Here is a 17,161-nt window from a genome sequence, read left to right as displayed (position 1 = left end):
CAGCTGTTGAAGGCTTAAAATTAGAAATTCTAAGGTAGAGGTAGCCTACAAGGGAGATGGTCCTATTATGTATAGTTGCAGTGGATTTAAAACTCTCAAAAATATTTTCTTAAAAAATAACATCAAGGGGCTGGGGTTGTGGTTCAGTGGTAGAACACTCACCTAGCATGTGAGAAGCACTGTGTTTAATCCTCAGCACCACATAAAAATAAATAAATAAAATAAAGGTATTGTGTCCAACCACAACTAAAAAATATTTTTAAAATAATTTAAAAAAGTAACGTCAATATCTTCCCTATGAGACCCAATCTCTTGAGCTTCTATTTCCTTGGGGAGTTGGCTGCCATTTAGTCAGAGGTCTTTGGAAAATCTCTCATGTGTGCTTTGCAGCATTAGTTAATGAACTGTTCTTAAAGGTGCCACTGTAAGGCTTAGTTTTGAAGATATTGTTTTCCTGTACTATCTTCCTGTACATCTGAAGAAGTACAGAAGACGGACAAGTCTGCATTTCAGGGTAATTCATTTTCAGAGCCGAAATAATGTTCATTTTGTAATTCAGCTTGACAAAAGCGGGGTTTGCTTCTTCAAAGAGGCAGATGAACTTGGTTCCTAAGTTGCATCCGTGAACTCAGGTGTGCAAAAATATATTAAGAAAAATGGAAAACATTACTAAGATCATCAGGAGAACAATTCTGAATTTATTCTGCCTTCTTTGGTGTTTTGGGTTATGAATTTAACAATCTGCATTTTGGTTGAATTTGGGGTCTGGCATAGACATAGAGATTCATGATGGAAGATTTTGGGGCTCATAGAAGGTGAAACTGAAGAGGACTTGTCATCTCCAGGTCCTATTCTTCACTATGCACAGCTTACATAAGGGAAACAGGAAAGCACCCTCTGAACATGCTTCGTTCATTCTGCTTCTGCTCATGAACTAAGTCACGTGATCATGTGACCTTATGGTTTTTGTCTATTGAAATCTTTGACTTACCTAAAGTTGGGGAAAAAATAGCTTAATAGTCCCCCCCACACAATTTCATATCAATTTTGTATATAGTTCATTACCTGTAATTTTTACAGAAAAATATTAGTTGTATGTAAAAATGTGTAGAGGAAGAATACAAGTTCAGTGTATTAGACAAAGGGAATGACAAGGAGGGGGAGGGATAGAAATCATAGAAACGGGGGAATAAATTGGACATAACTTTCCCATGTACCTATATGAATACACCACAGTGAATCTCACCATCATGTACTTCCACAAGACTGGGATCCTAATTAGAATATCGATAAATTTCATGCTTGTGTAAATATATCAAAATAGATTCTACTGTGATATATAACTAAAAAGAACAAATGAAAACACCCCAAGCTGTGTATATTCTAATATCAACTATGTATACTTTTCCCATGGATTAAGTTCATTGTGTCACTTAAAATATTTTCTTTCCGTTCTCTTTTAAAATAAATACTAAAAATATGGAGGACTTGATATTGTTTTCTATATATAGAATACATGAGAACATGACATGTTGAAACATTTTACTACTCAGATGTAGCTTTTCTGATTAATCTTAAATTATATCTCCTCAGGATTTTTCTTATCCAACTTCCGTTGCTTCTGATACTACAAGAAATCAGTAATTTTTCTTTTTATTAATGTTCATTTAGCCAGCAGGATACAGTAGCACACAGGAACAGTCCTTGCTATTTGAGAGGCCAGCCAGGACAATTTAAAGAGAACTTGTCTCAGAATAAGAAAATGAAAAGGGCTTGATATGTAAATCATTGGACTGAATTCTCTTCCCACTACAGTAAGAAAATCTATCTATATCTATATCTGTATCTGTGTTTATATTTATACCTATACTTATACCTATATCTGTATATCCAACTATCTATATATTCAGATGACACAATCTTTTAAATTTTTTTTTTTACCTGGGAGGTGGGGGATTTGTTACATTATTTTCAATAGTGTCCCATATCAAATCTCATGAATATCTTTTGTGGTTTCATATCTTAGAGAGCAAAAAAGAGGTTTTTTTTATATATCGTTAATACCTATATATTCTTAATCTGGAATTAGTGTAGATACCAGTTTAATTCATAGATTTTGTGACTTTTCACTGAAAATTTCAAGGCCCCACATATATGCCACCCTTCCTCAACTTTCCTGTCTTCACAGTGTCTTCCCTTACCCCTCTTCTCCCTGATCTTTCATTCCTTTTTCTTTGTTTTAAATTTTTAGTTTGAAGTCATTTGAATATTCACAAGATGCACAAAGACAACGCCCAGAGATCGTCAGTATCTATGTCCAGTTTCACCATTGAGTACATCTCTAGCAATTGTAGTGCATATTTAAAACCTGGAAAATAATGCCCATCTGATATGTGTGTATAGGTCCACACCATTTTTATCACATGCACAGGTTTATTTAAACATAACCACAGTCAGGACATGCTATGTCACCACCACAAATACCTCCTTTGAGATTCACTTAAGGTGTTGCTACACCTTAGTCGTCACTGAGCAATATCCAGTGTAACCATTCAACAGTTACAGGACGGTAGGGTTATTTCAAGTTTTTTGATAATATAAGTGAAGCAGCTGTAAAAAGTTCTGTACAGTTATTATATGCATATGAGTTTTTATTTCTCTCAGATAAATGCCCAGGTATGCCCTTCTTTCTTCAAATATTTATTTGTCTCTCCCAAGTACCTGGCAGCAATGATTGGGTCACAACACCCCTCAGTACTTAAGGATTGATTGATCCCTTCTTTGATGGGTTTCAAAATTCAGTGGAGAGTAACTGAATTAATGAGTATTATGACATGAGGGGATGTGGTATATTACAATGTGTGTCCCAAAAGAGAGACTGTGAGCTGTTTGATCCTGTCCCAAAGCTCTGTTCCCTTGTTTCAGCCTTCCCTCCTGTCCTTGAGACATCTATAGATATCTTCTGTACCATTTGGCTGTTTCTATAGAATCTAAAAGAGCAGAAAGGAAGTTACATCATTCATACCTATATATACTTAACCTAGAGTGAGTGTAGATACCAGCCTGGATTCATAGATTTTGTGGAATGTCCTTTTCTCTGAAATGGGTGTTTTGAGATAAGTATCATGGAAAAGTGAGAGGACCTCCCTTAGAGAGCCTCCACATTTCACTTCTAGCTGCAAAATTCCAACTCTGGACAAATGTCATCTTTTTAAAAAAAATAACTTTTTTATTCTATCTATTAATTTTTTATGTGGTGCTGATAATCGAACCTCACACATGCTAGGCAAGTGCTCTACCACTGAACTACACCCCAGCCCCCCAAATCATCTTTTGACTATAGAGGACACTGAAGTACCCAGGGAGGTTCAGTAAATAACTCAGATGCACCCAGATGGTTAGCAGAGACTTAGCAGGTCCTCCGGGGTAGAACTCAGATATTTGCCTGTCAGCCTATGCTGTGTAAATTTAAAAACAAAAAACAAGTAAAATTCAGGTGCAAAACTAGAAAGCCTTTAATTAGAATGGATTAAATAAAAATGTCTTATTTTTTTTTCTCAGCAGATTAAATAAAAAATGGATTCTGAGAATCAAACTTTGGTGACTGAATTTTTTTTCATGGGCTTAACCAATTCACTTGAGTACCAGGTGCTCCTCTTCCTGACCTTCCTCCTAGTGTACGTTGGTACTCTCCTTGGAAACCTGGGCATGATCATCCTCATTTGCATGGATTCTCGACTCCAAACCCCCATGTACTTTTTTCTCAGCCATTTGTCCTTTGTGGATGCCTGCTCCTCTTCCATCACGGGTCCCAAGATGTTGACTGATATCTTTGTGGAGAAAAAAGTGATCTCTTTCTTGGGTTGTGCTGCCCAGTTTGGGCTATTCAGTCAGTTCGTAGTGACAGAATGTTTCCTTCTGGCTGCCATGGCATATGACCGGTACATAGCCATCTGTAAGCCCTTGCTGTATACACTCATCATGTCCCAGGGTGTCTGTGTGCAGCTGGTGGCAGGGCCTTATGCCATGGGATTTGTAAGCTCCATGACTCACACAACCTTGGCCTTTTGCCTACCGTACTGTGGTCCAAATATCATCAACCACTTCTACTGTGACCTTCTTCCTGTCATCTCTTTGGCATGTGCGGATACCCAGGTCAATAGAATTTTGCTCTTTGCCTTGGCTGGAGCCCTTGGAGTCCTCAGTGGTGTGATCATCTTGGTGTCCTACATTCACATTGGGGTCGCCATCTTGAGGATCCGCTCTGCTGCTGGCAGGAGCGAAGCCTTCTCCACTTGCTCTTCCCACCTGACGGCTGTCTCCATCCTTTATGGGACTCTTTTCTTCATCTATGTTCGTCCAGGCTCTAGTTTCTCTCTGGATATCAATAAAGTGATTTCCGTGTTTTACACCGCAGTGATTCCCATGTTGAATCCACTAATCTACAGCCTGAGAAACAAGGAAGTCAAAGATTCATTCAGAAGAGTGTTGGAGAGGAAGAAGCTTCTTATTGGCAGGTAGAGTAGGGTACTGATTGTACCACTGGGAAGATGTGACATGGGATGGAGCCCAAACCACTGGACTGGGTGACAGGAGTCCAGATTTTAAGATGACATTCCCTCTTTATTGTTGTCTCATTGCTAGGTCTTATAAAATCTTTGGTCAAATTTTATTATTTCAGTGTTTTCATCAGTAAGAATGAGATTTTGAAATTCAGACTGAGATGGGGGAGATTGTATAATCATCAAATTCAGAAAATAATGCCTACATTTATGACTAGGAAATCAATATTCTTTATTAAAACCTGAATAAATGTAAAAATCATAACCTATGAGGTTAACAGTACTTCAGTGCTGGTACTCAGAACCAAGTCCTGCAAGCTGGGTCTTTTGTGTGTGTGTGTGTGTGTGTGTTTTAAATTTATTTTTAAATTTTTTAAAATTTTATTTTTCTTGAGTCCTTTAAAATATAAATGGTTACATATGGTATTGTTCTGCTATAATGGAACTCTGACACTTTGTAAAACTATCTGTATGTTTGGAGTAAATGTTTTTTGAAAACCTTTTACTTCACATGCACTGCAGTGATAGTAACACCTTGTCAGGATTCTGCCACCCAAGTTCATGATTTATGTACATAAAGTACAGCCTGAACTGCATTTTTTTTTTTAAATCATGAAGTAGGTATTACTATCGTTATTGGTTTTTGTGTTTCTGGCAGGGCATTAATTAACATTTTAGAGAAGACAAATCTGATAGCCATGAAGGGTCAATTTATTTCCTATGACCTTAATAATTGATTTAATGTTTTTTTCCCTCCCAATATAATATTTTTTCAACCCTATTTCTGTGTTCCTTTACTGGAATATAGCAACTGGTGAAAGAAATGAGGGGAATGCGTGATTGACACAGATATAAGACTCATCAAGAACCCCATTTTGCCTTTCCTTTGAAGACCTTCATTGAAGAGAAATTTAATTTTACTCTATAGAACTTGAAGGGTGCAAGAAGCCTTAATTACCTAGAATTTCTTTCTTTTTTTTTAACTTTGTTTATTGATCATGCTTTCTGCACCCAATGCTGGCTGTCTTTACCAATGATTTGGGGAAATATTTGGGATAGATGCTATTCATGTAAGGTGGAATGAGATTCAATGAACTCTGCAACTGTGAATTAGTGTAACATTATTATGTGTTTCCACTATGTGCCAGTCATTATTATGCCTATTGAGTGGGAATAGAAGTATTCATGTAATTTAGAGATTAGAAGAGTTGGAAAAACAAGCTATTAAAAAACAACAAAAAATTTGATTATAAAGATTTCTGTGTCAAAATATCAAAGAATCAAGATAGAATAGAAGATTTTATACTTTAGAAAGAGTAGTGACAGAAATGTCTTTAAAAAGGGTAGGGATTGAGAAAGATGAAGACCATCTGTTTTTCTGGGTGGCTTTCCATGAAGTCTGCTATCTTTGTTTGGGTAAGAGAAGGACGAAAGAACCCTACACAAAATGGTGACAGGGAAGTTGTGTTTCCCAGAAGAGGGATTGAAATTTGCTAAATCACTGTTTCTTCTGATTTTCAGGATATTTTCCTTTCTGCTATATATTGTGGGTGTTTTTGGAATGGAGAGGTTTGAAATAAGGGAAAGATTACTTAATGGTGTGTTGGGAGATGAGATTTACTGTGAATTATATGAGTACTAAAAAACATTATCTTGTTTGTGGCTTATTAAAATTCTTGTTTCAACAGGTGATTCTTGGTTGCCCAAGATAAAAAGTTATTCCATTGCACGCTTTTCTATTTTTCTCTCTATATCCGGAATGGAACCCAGGGGTGCTTAACCACCAAGCCACATCCCCAGCCCTATTTATTTTTAATTTTGATACAGGGTCTCTCTAAGTTGCTTAGGGCCTTGCTAAGTTGCTAACGTGGGCCTCAAACTTGCAGTCCTCCTGTCTTATCCTGGCACACAGTCTTAGGCTGTTGAATTTCAAAGGGAGTGATTGCTCTGATTGCTTGGGGTCAGGCAAAGCTTGTTGGATAAGGTTATCATTAGCACCTATTTTATAGAACACATGGAATTTTGATCTCCGGTATTTCTATAAGTGAGAATGGACTGTAAGAATAGGTTAAGGAAAAGGGGCCATAGGTTGTCACATGGGGATGACACATTGACAGACCATGATGAAACATCAATGCCCATATCATGGAAGCAGAAGCAGTCAAGTCATATTCTACAGGATTAAAGAAAGAGTATAGAATGAGTCCAGGCCTACAGTTTCCTAAGACACTGAGATGATTGAAAAATTTATATGGAAATATAAATGACCAAAATATCCAAATTGGTCTTGAGGAATAAAATTTTGGAATGGAGTCCAAAGGTGGGGATCTTTCTCCATTGGATATAGACTTATGAATATGTAGTAGTCAAGAAAGGATCAAGAATAGACTAAGGACCCTGTTAGCATTGCAGAGATTATAGATGCATTATCTTTATAATTAGAATACACACAGATGCTCTGCATAAACACTTTATTTATAGCAAAGTAACAGGGAATGAAGAGATTTTTAAAACATGGTTTTAGACCCATTGGATGTTTGTATGAAATAAATGGAGTTTACCCCTGTCTTTCAGCACACACCAAGAACACACTAGGTGGGGTGGAGTGGAGATCAAGGTGTGAACAGCAGGGACCTGAAGAATGTAGAAGACACTATCAGAGAATGTATTTAGGATCTGTGGTGGTGCCTAGAGGTAGGGAAATGTATTTTTTTTTTAAACAGAATACAAAACCACTAAACTTGAAGGAAAATATTGAGATCCTGAACCATGTTAAATCTAATTTTGATATGTCGAAAGTCACCATTCAGATCATGAATACATAAGCCACATAGTGGGAAATATATTTATAATACATAGAGCTAGCTTATTTAGGATATATGAATTATACTATGATTTAAAAAAAAGACAGGCATCCTATTGAGAAAGTACACCAGGTTAGGCACTCTAATATTACAAAGTTGTTAACTTCACTAGAAATCAGGGAAATTACAACTAAACAGGCAATGAGATACTATTATTATTATTATTGGCTCTCATACACTACTTAGGGGTTTGACACTATTGGATTAGAAAACTTGGATTATCATCCCATTTTAATTGAGATGTATCTTATCAACCAAGATCACCTTACGGTGACTCTCAGCTTGACTAAACTTTAGGCAAGCTACTTCTTGACTAGAGACCTTTGACCTCCCTTTCCTTGGAATATTTACTTTAGAAAACTAGAAATTGTCCATTCTTTCTTGGTCTCTTTGAGGCGTGAATCTTTTCCTGTCCTCCTCTCAGTTATACAATGCAGAAGTATCTTTCTCAAGGACTTTGGAGTTGTCTCTTGAATATGTAATCAATCATCAAGGAAGTGTGCCCTGTCCTCCAGTGTCTGTGAGAAAATAGGAGCCTAATTTTGGGTTTTGGCAATTAGTAAATGGATGGTCTAATCAAGTTGACCGACTTCCTTCTTAATACGCCAGTGTACTCATTAGCTGTCTCCAGTGTTTAAAAACTCTTCTACATTTTATTCCAGAAAAGCTGCGTTCAATGTCATTTTTCTATTGCAGTGTTGAATAAAATATTTCCTGTTTTTTTTAACTCTCTCTGGTATAATTTCATCCTGACAGTTCAATTGCAATTTGATCCCTGGTATATTTCCAAGAATATAGCAGTAAAATAATAAATCACTTGTGCAATATTCGTAACATGGAATACTAGCAGTACTATAAAATATATGAACAACAGAGGATGGGTGGTGGTGATTGTCCATTCTGATGTGAGTGATGGTTATATGGGTATTTTTATTTGGTAATAATTCACTGAGCACTGAACTTAAGAATTATGGTCTTTTTCATTCAAGTGTTGTTTGTTGGTAAAGTTTTAAAATGCAGCATCAATGTTGTATTTCTTGGTTCAACCTCTCTTGTTAGGATGGGCTCAGAAAATATCTGTTCCTACATGACAAAACTTATTCACATGTTCCAAAGCAGTGTTTTCCCTGTCTGCCCTAGAAAATGAGAGGAACTATCATATTGGCACTGGGAGTAAACCAAGTATGAGTGGCTAAACTCAAGCAGTCTTTCAAAAAATAAATGACATTTTACCCAACTCTTAAAAAGGGAGAAAGATATTTTGTCAATCATGGGTGTGTCTGAAGATTCAGGATCAGAATCAATCAGAAAACTCAGATTTAGTCATCTGCTTTCCAGACGCTTACTTTGAGACATGAGAATACGTTTTTCCGGTGATGAGCAGGGGGAACATTGTACACATTATTGTTTTATGTAAGACTTCCTCCCAAAGTAAGGTAATGCTACTTGGAAACAGATCTAGCATCAGCATTGCCCTGTGGGGCTCTGATTTCCTCTTACCTATCATATCCTTCCTACTCAAAGTATAGGCTTGGCATCCTCTGGGAACTTATTAGCCCATGCAGACTTACTCTTCACCAGTTGAATCAGAACTTATATTTTAACAAGATACCAGACAATATGTAGATATGTTCAAGTCTAAGAAGAAATCTTGCACATAGCCCCAAGTTCAGAGGTTCATGTTATGAAGATTTAGTGTGAAAGATAAGATTTTATCTAACCTGTATGAAATTCTACTAAATGAATACCCTATGGGATTATCTATCCTAGATCCTCATTCAAGAATGAAGAAAGAAAAAAAACCCATATACACTTGTGAGGTAATACTTTACAATCAACGGCAAAGAAGTATATTAGATTTGGAAGAAAAACAAATGTTAAGTTATTAAAGAATATTTAGGTCGGACACAATGGCACATGCCTATAATTTCAGTGACTAGTTTGAGGCTAGCCTCAGCAACTGAGTCCCTAAGCAACTTAGTGAGATTCTGTCTCAAAATAAATAAATGAATAAATAAAAAGGACTGGTTATGTGGCTCAGTGGTTAAACACCCGGGGGTCAATCCCTGGTGCAAAAAAAAAAAAAATTAAAAAGAGAGAAAGATGCTTATGTGTTGCACACACATGTGTACGTATGTGCATGCATGTGTGTGTGCATATGTGTGCACATGTGTTTGAGTATGTGTGTGTTTCCTTATCTAAAGAAGGTGACAATGAAAGTGGATGAGGATCCAATAGCATCTGACAGTGCACATGTGTTCATGAGGATGCTTGATGTCAAGAAACATCTTTCCAATGACATTGATACCTGAAACGTGTGAGGTGACTGAGAAGTCCTGAATGGATGGATGAGTAATTTTAAAGATGGTTGGAAATGGAATGATACTTGATACCTTTGCATTGCTAGGTAAGCCCCAGCCTGGGCAAATGTCACTGTCTACATTCTTTTGGTTTCAGAGCATTTGGGCACAGTGATTGGAGCAGGAGGTCTAAGATATCTCCACGGTCCATCCTCTACTATGATGCCCTTCAACTAAGCATTTCCAGAAACTTCATGGTACTTCTTGTGGGGAACCCTCAAAGAGTTGTCTCATCATTACACAAAAGTTTTTTTCTTTATTTATTTGTCTTTGAAGGAGATAAGGAAAAAGGAAAGTATCCAGTGAAATATGGAAAACAAATAAGTTGACCCCAGAGAGCAAAAAAACTTTAATTTACTTCTTTCTTAACAACAAAATTCCCAAGGTATGGCAGACTTTGGGGACATGTTCTCCCAGAATGAAAATGATGTAACTGCTTCTGAATGAATACAAATGAATAAGACACTTAATTTGCCTCTGAGTGGACTCCTACTAGCTCCTTAGGAAGATTAAGAATAAAACTAACTCCTGGAAGTTCTGACTTCTCTGTGCAGTTGGCACCAGGTAAGGGTGGGGGATGGACTGTGGGCTGCAAAGCAGTATGGTCTATACTCCACATCAATTTAATTCTTTTTGATATCTCCAAAGAAGAAAGGAACTCATTAGAAAGTAAGTGTAGGTGACACTTAACATTCATTTCTGTCTCTCTGTTTACACTTTGAGAAGTTCAAAATGAATTAAGTGGATTTATAAGAAAACTATTATAATTGATGTTTAAAAAAATAACAGAACAATATTATATTCAGTCCATAACTGGTTAAGAGATTGCATTGAATTCCAGCAAAAAGTACTGTGTTTTCCCTGTCTGAATATACATACATATAGAGGTGAGGATCAAGTTGAAGCCATCTTGCGGTACCGGAACTTCACTCGTCCTGAAGCCCTTGAGAGATCTGAGGTTCCCTCCTGCAGAAGTGGTATAGTTGAAAGCCTGGAGGCTCTGAATTCACACAGAACAGTGTTGATCTCACACCACCTTCTAGGAAATACAAGCCCTGAGACTTAGATCAAAAAAAATCCACACTCCGAGCCTCCATTGCTTGCTTGCTTTGTGGGATGCAGATCACCTCATTCTTTACCCAGACTTATGCGCACATAAATATGCTGATGTTGGTAAGGAATTTGGGCAGAATCTGCTGAGCCCCGAATACTGCACAATTGCTGTTCCTAGTCTCACACTCACTGTACCCCCAAATCTTCTGTATCATGAAGCCACTCACACTCAATCTTTAGCACTATGTGGCAGAAAGTGATTTTCAATTTGCCACAATTTCTGTGGTCTTTGGGTACACAGCTTGAAGAGTCAGTTTTCTTAAAGGGTGAGGTGGGGGCTAGAGTTCTTTTAGTATCTTAGAATTTTAGAAATCTAAAGCTCTAAAGGCATAGCTTGTAATTCCCCCCCCCACACACTTCCTACCTGTTAAGGATTCACAGATTTTTTTGCCTCTTCTTGGTCCTCACCCAGACTGATCGATTGTGGCTCTTTTTGTAAATGCTGCAATACTTTAAGGAATTGCTCTAGATTGTCCTTCTCCTTGGTGTGGTTTTGGATTAATTTTTAAAAACAAAGGTAATACATTTACACTTGTCTTAAACATCTTAACATTGTAGTAAAGCTAGGATTCCATTTGATTATTCACCAAACGCATTTTCCTGGTCCTTTTTAATCTCAGACTGCTAGTTTGTTGTATTTTCTTCCACACTCTTGTATTATTTGTGCACGCATTTAAATAATTCTCATTAAATAAAATGTTGAGATTTTTAAAATGTAATTTTGTATTCATCATGCTGTAAGTTTCTTCTCTTAAATCTGTATTTAAAAAGTGACTACGTTGGCATGTCTAAAATCACCTTATATTGAAGAGTCAGTTTGGTACAGTGTTTACTAAATGAGTATACCCAAGTTTATTTTGCTGTGATTGTTTCAGAGAACATTTATGTGGATTCCAGTTTTGCATCATTTTAAACAATGGTGGCATGGGCATCCCTGTTTTTCCCCTGTGTGTGTGTCTTCAAGGTGGAGACTAGTGGAATTTTCTGACTCAACAGATAAACACTTAAAAAACTAAATGTAGCTAGTGGGAAATTGCCAGACAGAGACCCCGAACCCTCATGTATCTTTGATCACGACTTTCATTGCCTCTTCAGAACTTCATGTTTTCATATTTCTCAAAACTTTGTAGATGTGATGGTGGAAGTTGTATATTGTATATTGCTGTTTTAATTCGGTGTCTATTTTTAGAAAGACTGAGCATTTTTCATGCTTATTGGACTTTGCAGGTCTCTCATGGTAGGATGTTCTTGTCCATTGCTAGGATGCTATTTGTTAATGGTCTGTGATATTTTTTTTTTTTGTGTGTATGTGTGTGTGTTCTGGTTTTAACTCCTTGCTGTGGGTGTTGTAATGTTTTCCCCTGTCTGAATATCTTAATTTTACATAGAGTGTACTTTCATTTAAATTTATAAGGGATAGTACAATTCTTCACACTTCCTTCATTTTTTAATGATTTTATGATTTATTTAAGAAGACCATTCCATAACAAAATAATAATTCTGTTTACTGTTTCTTGTCTTATGTTGACAGTTAAGATTGTTTTAGTTTTAGTAGTGTTTGGTAGATATTCGACATCACTATGTTTTCAAAAGCATTCAAATATTGTAATACCTTTTGATGACTAATTTATTTTCATTTCCTTTTGCCGAGACCTGCACGGAGAGTAAATAGTTCTCTGAACGCAAGTGGTAGGTTGGATTAGGAAAATTAGAAATTATAAAAATAAAAAGACAAAGACTCAATTATGAGTGGAAGCTGGACATGGTGAGTAAACCAGCCTGATGAAGTCTGGCTTAATAATGAGCGAACGTCTGCATATTTATTATATAGGTGTAAACTTCAAAGGGTTCACTGGGAAAAGCCTTCTTCAAGGTAAAAAGGATGAAGTTTGTGATCAAAACAGCTTGGTTGGGGCTTATCAGCTCACATCCATTTCTTCTACCTCTGGTGGTTGGGATTTGAATTCAAGGCTTTTGAATTAGTAAATTTCATGACAAGCAAGGAATTCTCCCTATCAACAGGAGACAACTACAAATGGGTGTTTCCCTCTGCAGGCACTTTCCCACCAAAAAATTCCCAGAAGCAGTGTCTTACTGTCCAGGGTTAGTTACATAGTTCAAAGCAATGATTTATTCACTGCTCATAAATAAACATTTATTTTTGTTATACAGGACTGGTATATATGCTTAGGTCAGCTTTTAGTTTTCTTGATTTATCTATTCTTTTCTATTCCTTTCCTTTTCTGTTCTATGAACAATGCCTTACTCTTTTAATTATGGCATCCTAATAATTTATATTGACATCTGACACTCTCTCTTTTGTTTTTCTTTTTAAAAATCATTTTGGCTTATGGGTATCGATTTTATATAAAATAATGAGTGAAAGTATGGGTATTTTATATACAATCAATACCCATAAATCAAAGGCATTTTTATACATAAGTGATGAATTCAATGAAAGAGAAATTAGGAAAACTACCCTATTCAAAACAGCCTCAAAAATATAAAATACTTGGGAATCAATCTAACAAAAGAGGTGAAAGACCTCTAGAATGAAAACTACAGAACACTAAAGAAGGAAATTAAAGAAGACCTTAGAAGATGGAAAGATTTCCCATGCTCTTGGATAGGCAGAGTTAATATTGTCAAAATGGCCGTACATCCAAAATTGTTATACATATTTAATACAATTCCTATTAAAATTCCAATGACATTCTTCATAGAACAAGAAAAAGCAATTATGAAATTTATTTAGAAAAGTAAGAGACCCAGAATAGTCAAAGCAATCCTTAGCAAAAAAAAAAAAAAAAAAAAAAAAAAAAAAAAAAAGTGAAGCAGGAGGCATCACAATACCAGACCTTAAACTATACTACAGAGCAATAGTGACAAAGATAGAATGGTATTGGCACCAAAATAGACATGTAGATCAATGGTACAGAATTGAAGACACAGAGACCAACCCGCATGGATACAGTTATCTCATACTAAACAAAGGTGCCGAAAACATACACTGGAGAAATTATAGCCTCTTCAACAAACGGTGCTGGGAAAACTGGAAATCCATATGTAGCAAAATGAAATTAAACTTCTATCTCTCACCATGCACAAAAGTTAACTCAGAGTGGATCAAGGTCCTAGGAATTAGACCAGAGACCCTGCTCCTAATAGAGGAAAAAGTAGGCCCAAGTCTTCATCACATCAGATTAGGCTTTGACTTCCTTAACAAGACTCCTAAAGTGCAATAAATAAAATCAAGAATCAATAAATGTGATGGATTCAAACTAAAAAGCTTCTTCTCAGCAAAGGAAACAATCATTGAGGTGAAGAGAGAGCCTACAGAATGGGAAGCAAAGTTTTATGCCATTCACATCAGATAGAACACTGATCTCCAGGATATATAAAGAACTTAAAGGATTTAATACCAAAAAAAGACAAACAACCCATTCAATTAATGGGCTAAGGAACTCAACAGATACTTCTCAGAAGAGGATATACATGTGATCAACAAATACATGAAAAACTGTTCAATATATTTAGCAATTAAAGAAATGCAAGTCAAAACTGACTATCCCAGTCAGAATGGCAGTTATGAAGAATACAAGAAATAATAAATGTTGGAGAGGATGTGGGGGAAAAGGTATACTCATACATTGCTGGTGGGACTGCACATTGGTGCAACCACTTTGGAAAGCATGTGGAGATTCCTCAGAAAACTTGGAATGGAACCACCATTTGACCCAGCTATCCCACTCCTTTGTCTATACCCAAAGGACTTAAAATCAGCATAATATAGTGATGAAGCCACATCAATGTTTATAGCAGCTGAATTCACAATAGCTAAACTGTGGAAGCAACCTAGATGACTTCAATAGATGAATGGATAAAGAAACTGTGGTATATACACACAATGGAATATTACTCAAAATTAAAATTACCTCATTTGCAGGTAAACAAATGGAGTTGGAGAATATTATGCTAAGCAAAGTAAGCCAACCCTAAAAAACTAAAGGCCAAATGTTTTCTCTGATTAGTGGATGCTGATCTATGATGCAGGTGGCATGGGAAGAATGGAGGAACTTTGGATTGGACAAAGGGGCGAGTGGGGAGGGGGCCTAGGGGTAGGAAACATGGTGGAATGAAATGGACATCATTACCCTAGGTACATGTATGGTTGCACGAATAGTACGTCTCTACACCGTGTACAACCAGAGAATTGAAATGTTGCGCTCCATTTGTATACACTGAATTGAAATGCATTCTGCTGTCATGTACAACTAAGTAGAACAACAATGACAAAAAAAATGGACAGAAAAAAATCATTTTGGCAAATTTTGAGCACTTCCCCATATTTTAAAATTGGATTGTTTCATTAAAACTTATTTTTAGATTATGATTGGAATTGCATATTCAATTTTGGAATAGTTTGGTGAGTAACCTTACTCAATCAGCCTAGGAAAACCAGGAGTCAGTCTGTTTTCTGACCAAATCAGCTTTATTGGTCCTTTGCAATGAGACACACCACACACCCTAAGAACTTTCAGTGTCTTACTGAACAAAAGAAAAATGGAGTCATTGACAGGGGTTGAGTTTAGGTGAAAGTTATATCAAAAAAGCATTTCAAGAGGTTCACAGCAAAGCAGAGCTGAATGCAAAGGAATCAATCTCAGCTAGAAATAAGGCAGATACGAGACTCTGTTTCCTTGGAAACTGCAAAGTTAAGATAGATGTGGAGTAATGCATCCTTAAGCCCGCTACCTGACACTCTACCTATGTGGAAAATTCACCCTGTTTCCCTATGTCAGTGACACAGATCCTTCAGAGAGAATATTTCATCTACTGAAATAATTTTGATCCAAAAATTTTTACTAGTTGTGTGAAAAAATAGCAGTCTTTCAAAGGAGAGGGTTGTTGGGACAGTTTGTAGCTACAGCATATGGATGGGATAAACACAGTTTCCTCCTAACTTCACAGTTGGCTTGATCTTCGTCTGTTAGACCACCTTGAAGAATGGCCAAGCAGGTGCTTACTTTCCTAGTGAGAGCAGAAAAACTTTTAAAGGAAAAAGTGAATCTTTACGAGGGGAGTCCACAAAATGTATTTTTTCCAGTTATTTTGTTGCTTACTTCTTTGTTTCAGTAAAAGTTGCATAGTGTGTGTGTGTGTATATGTATATACATATATAGTATATATATTTTTAATATTTATTTTTAGTTGTAGTTGGACACAATACCTTTATTTTATTTTTATGTGGTGCTGAGGATCGAACCCAGGGTCTCGTACATGCGAGGTGGGTGCTCTATCGCTGAGCCACAACCCCAGCCTGCATAGTGTATATTTTGCTTCTCACAAATCTTGAAGATTTCTTACTAGACTTATTCAGTTATTTTATCAGTTCAAACTTATATGTATTTTTCCTGTTATAATTTATATGTAATTATTTTTGATTTTTCATATTCATCTATTATACTATTTTTGAACTTTTATTTTTAAAAAACGTGTCTCATTTTTTTCTAGGTTTTCTTCTTCGTTTGTTCTTTCTTTTCTGCTTGCTTGCAGGTACTAGGAATTGAACCCAAGACCTCTCTCATGCTAGGCCCTTGCTTGTACAACTGAGTTATATTCCTATCCCTTCTTCTAGGTTTTTCTATGTGGATAATCATTTTGTCCACAAATGGTGCCCATTGTTAACAAATGATGAATGATTCTGATGTTTTATCATTGCACACATGTATTTACTGGGGATTTCTTTTCATTAAATAATAGTTCTTTTTATTTCTAGTTTGAAACGCTTTCTGACAGTATCATTTTATTAAATTACTTATTCAAATTTTATTGAAAGAGTTGTGCTTTTCCATTTAGTCTATAAGGGTAGTGATTAGGTTTTCTAGTGCAGAAAGTTTTCTTGTCTTTTTCTTTTTTAAAATATTTATATTTTAGTTTTAGGTGGACACAGTATCTTTATTTTATTTCTATGTGGTGCTGAGGATGGAACCCAGTGCCTGGCGCATGCCAGGTGAGTGCGCTACCATTTGAGCCACATCCCCAGCCCCACAAACTTTTCTTAAACATCCATTTTCTCTGTAAGTCATATTACTCTTTAGCACTATGATACATACACTTGATTGGCTAGCATTTTATTTAGAATTTTCTTTAAAAATCAATATTCCTAATTTATTTTCCTCTGCATCATGTTATGGTTTTAAGATAATTGCATGCCTTATAAATTCTTGACTTTTCTCACCACAGAGACCCAAACCTACTG

At 36.2% G+C, this 17,161-nt stretch overlaps 1 protein-coding gene across 1 annotated transcript; it reads left to right on the top strand.

Annotated features, from left to right (window-relative positions):
* Positions 1–3,576: 3,576 nt before the first annotated feature.
* On the top strand, positions 3,577–4,521 carry LOC107135370 (olfactory receptor 1002-like). The gene has a single exon (XM_015477252.1). It carries the CDS (start codon positions 3,577–3,579, stop codon positions 4,519–4,521), a length of 945 nt encoding a protein of 314 aa, XP_015332738.1.
* Positions 4,522–17,161: the final 12,640 nt, after the last annotated feature.

Source organism: Marmota marmota, unplaced genomic scaffold (genome assembly GCF_001458135.2).
Source record: "Marmota marmota marmota unplaced genomic scaffold, marMar, whole genome shotgun sequence".
Taxonomy (NCBI): Eukaryota; Metazoa; Chordata; class Mammalia; order Rodentia; family Sciuridae; genus Marmota; species Marmota marmota.
Note: the sequence above shows the minus strand (reverse complement) of the source record. Positions and strands in the feature narration are given on the sequence as shown.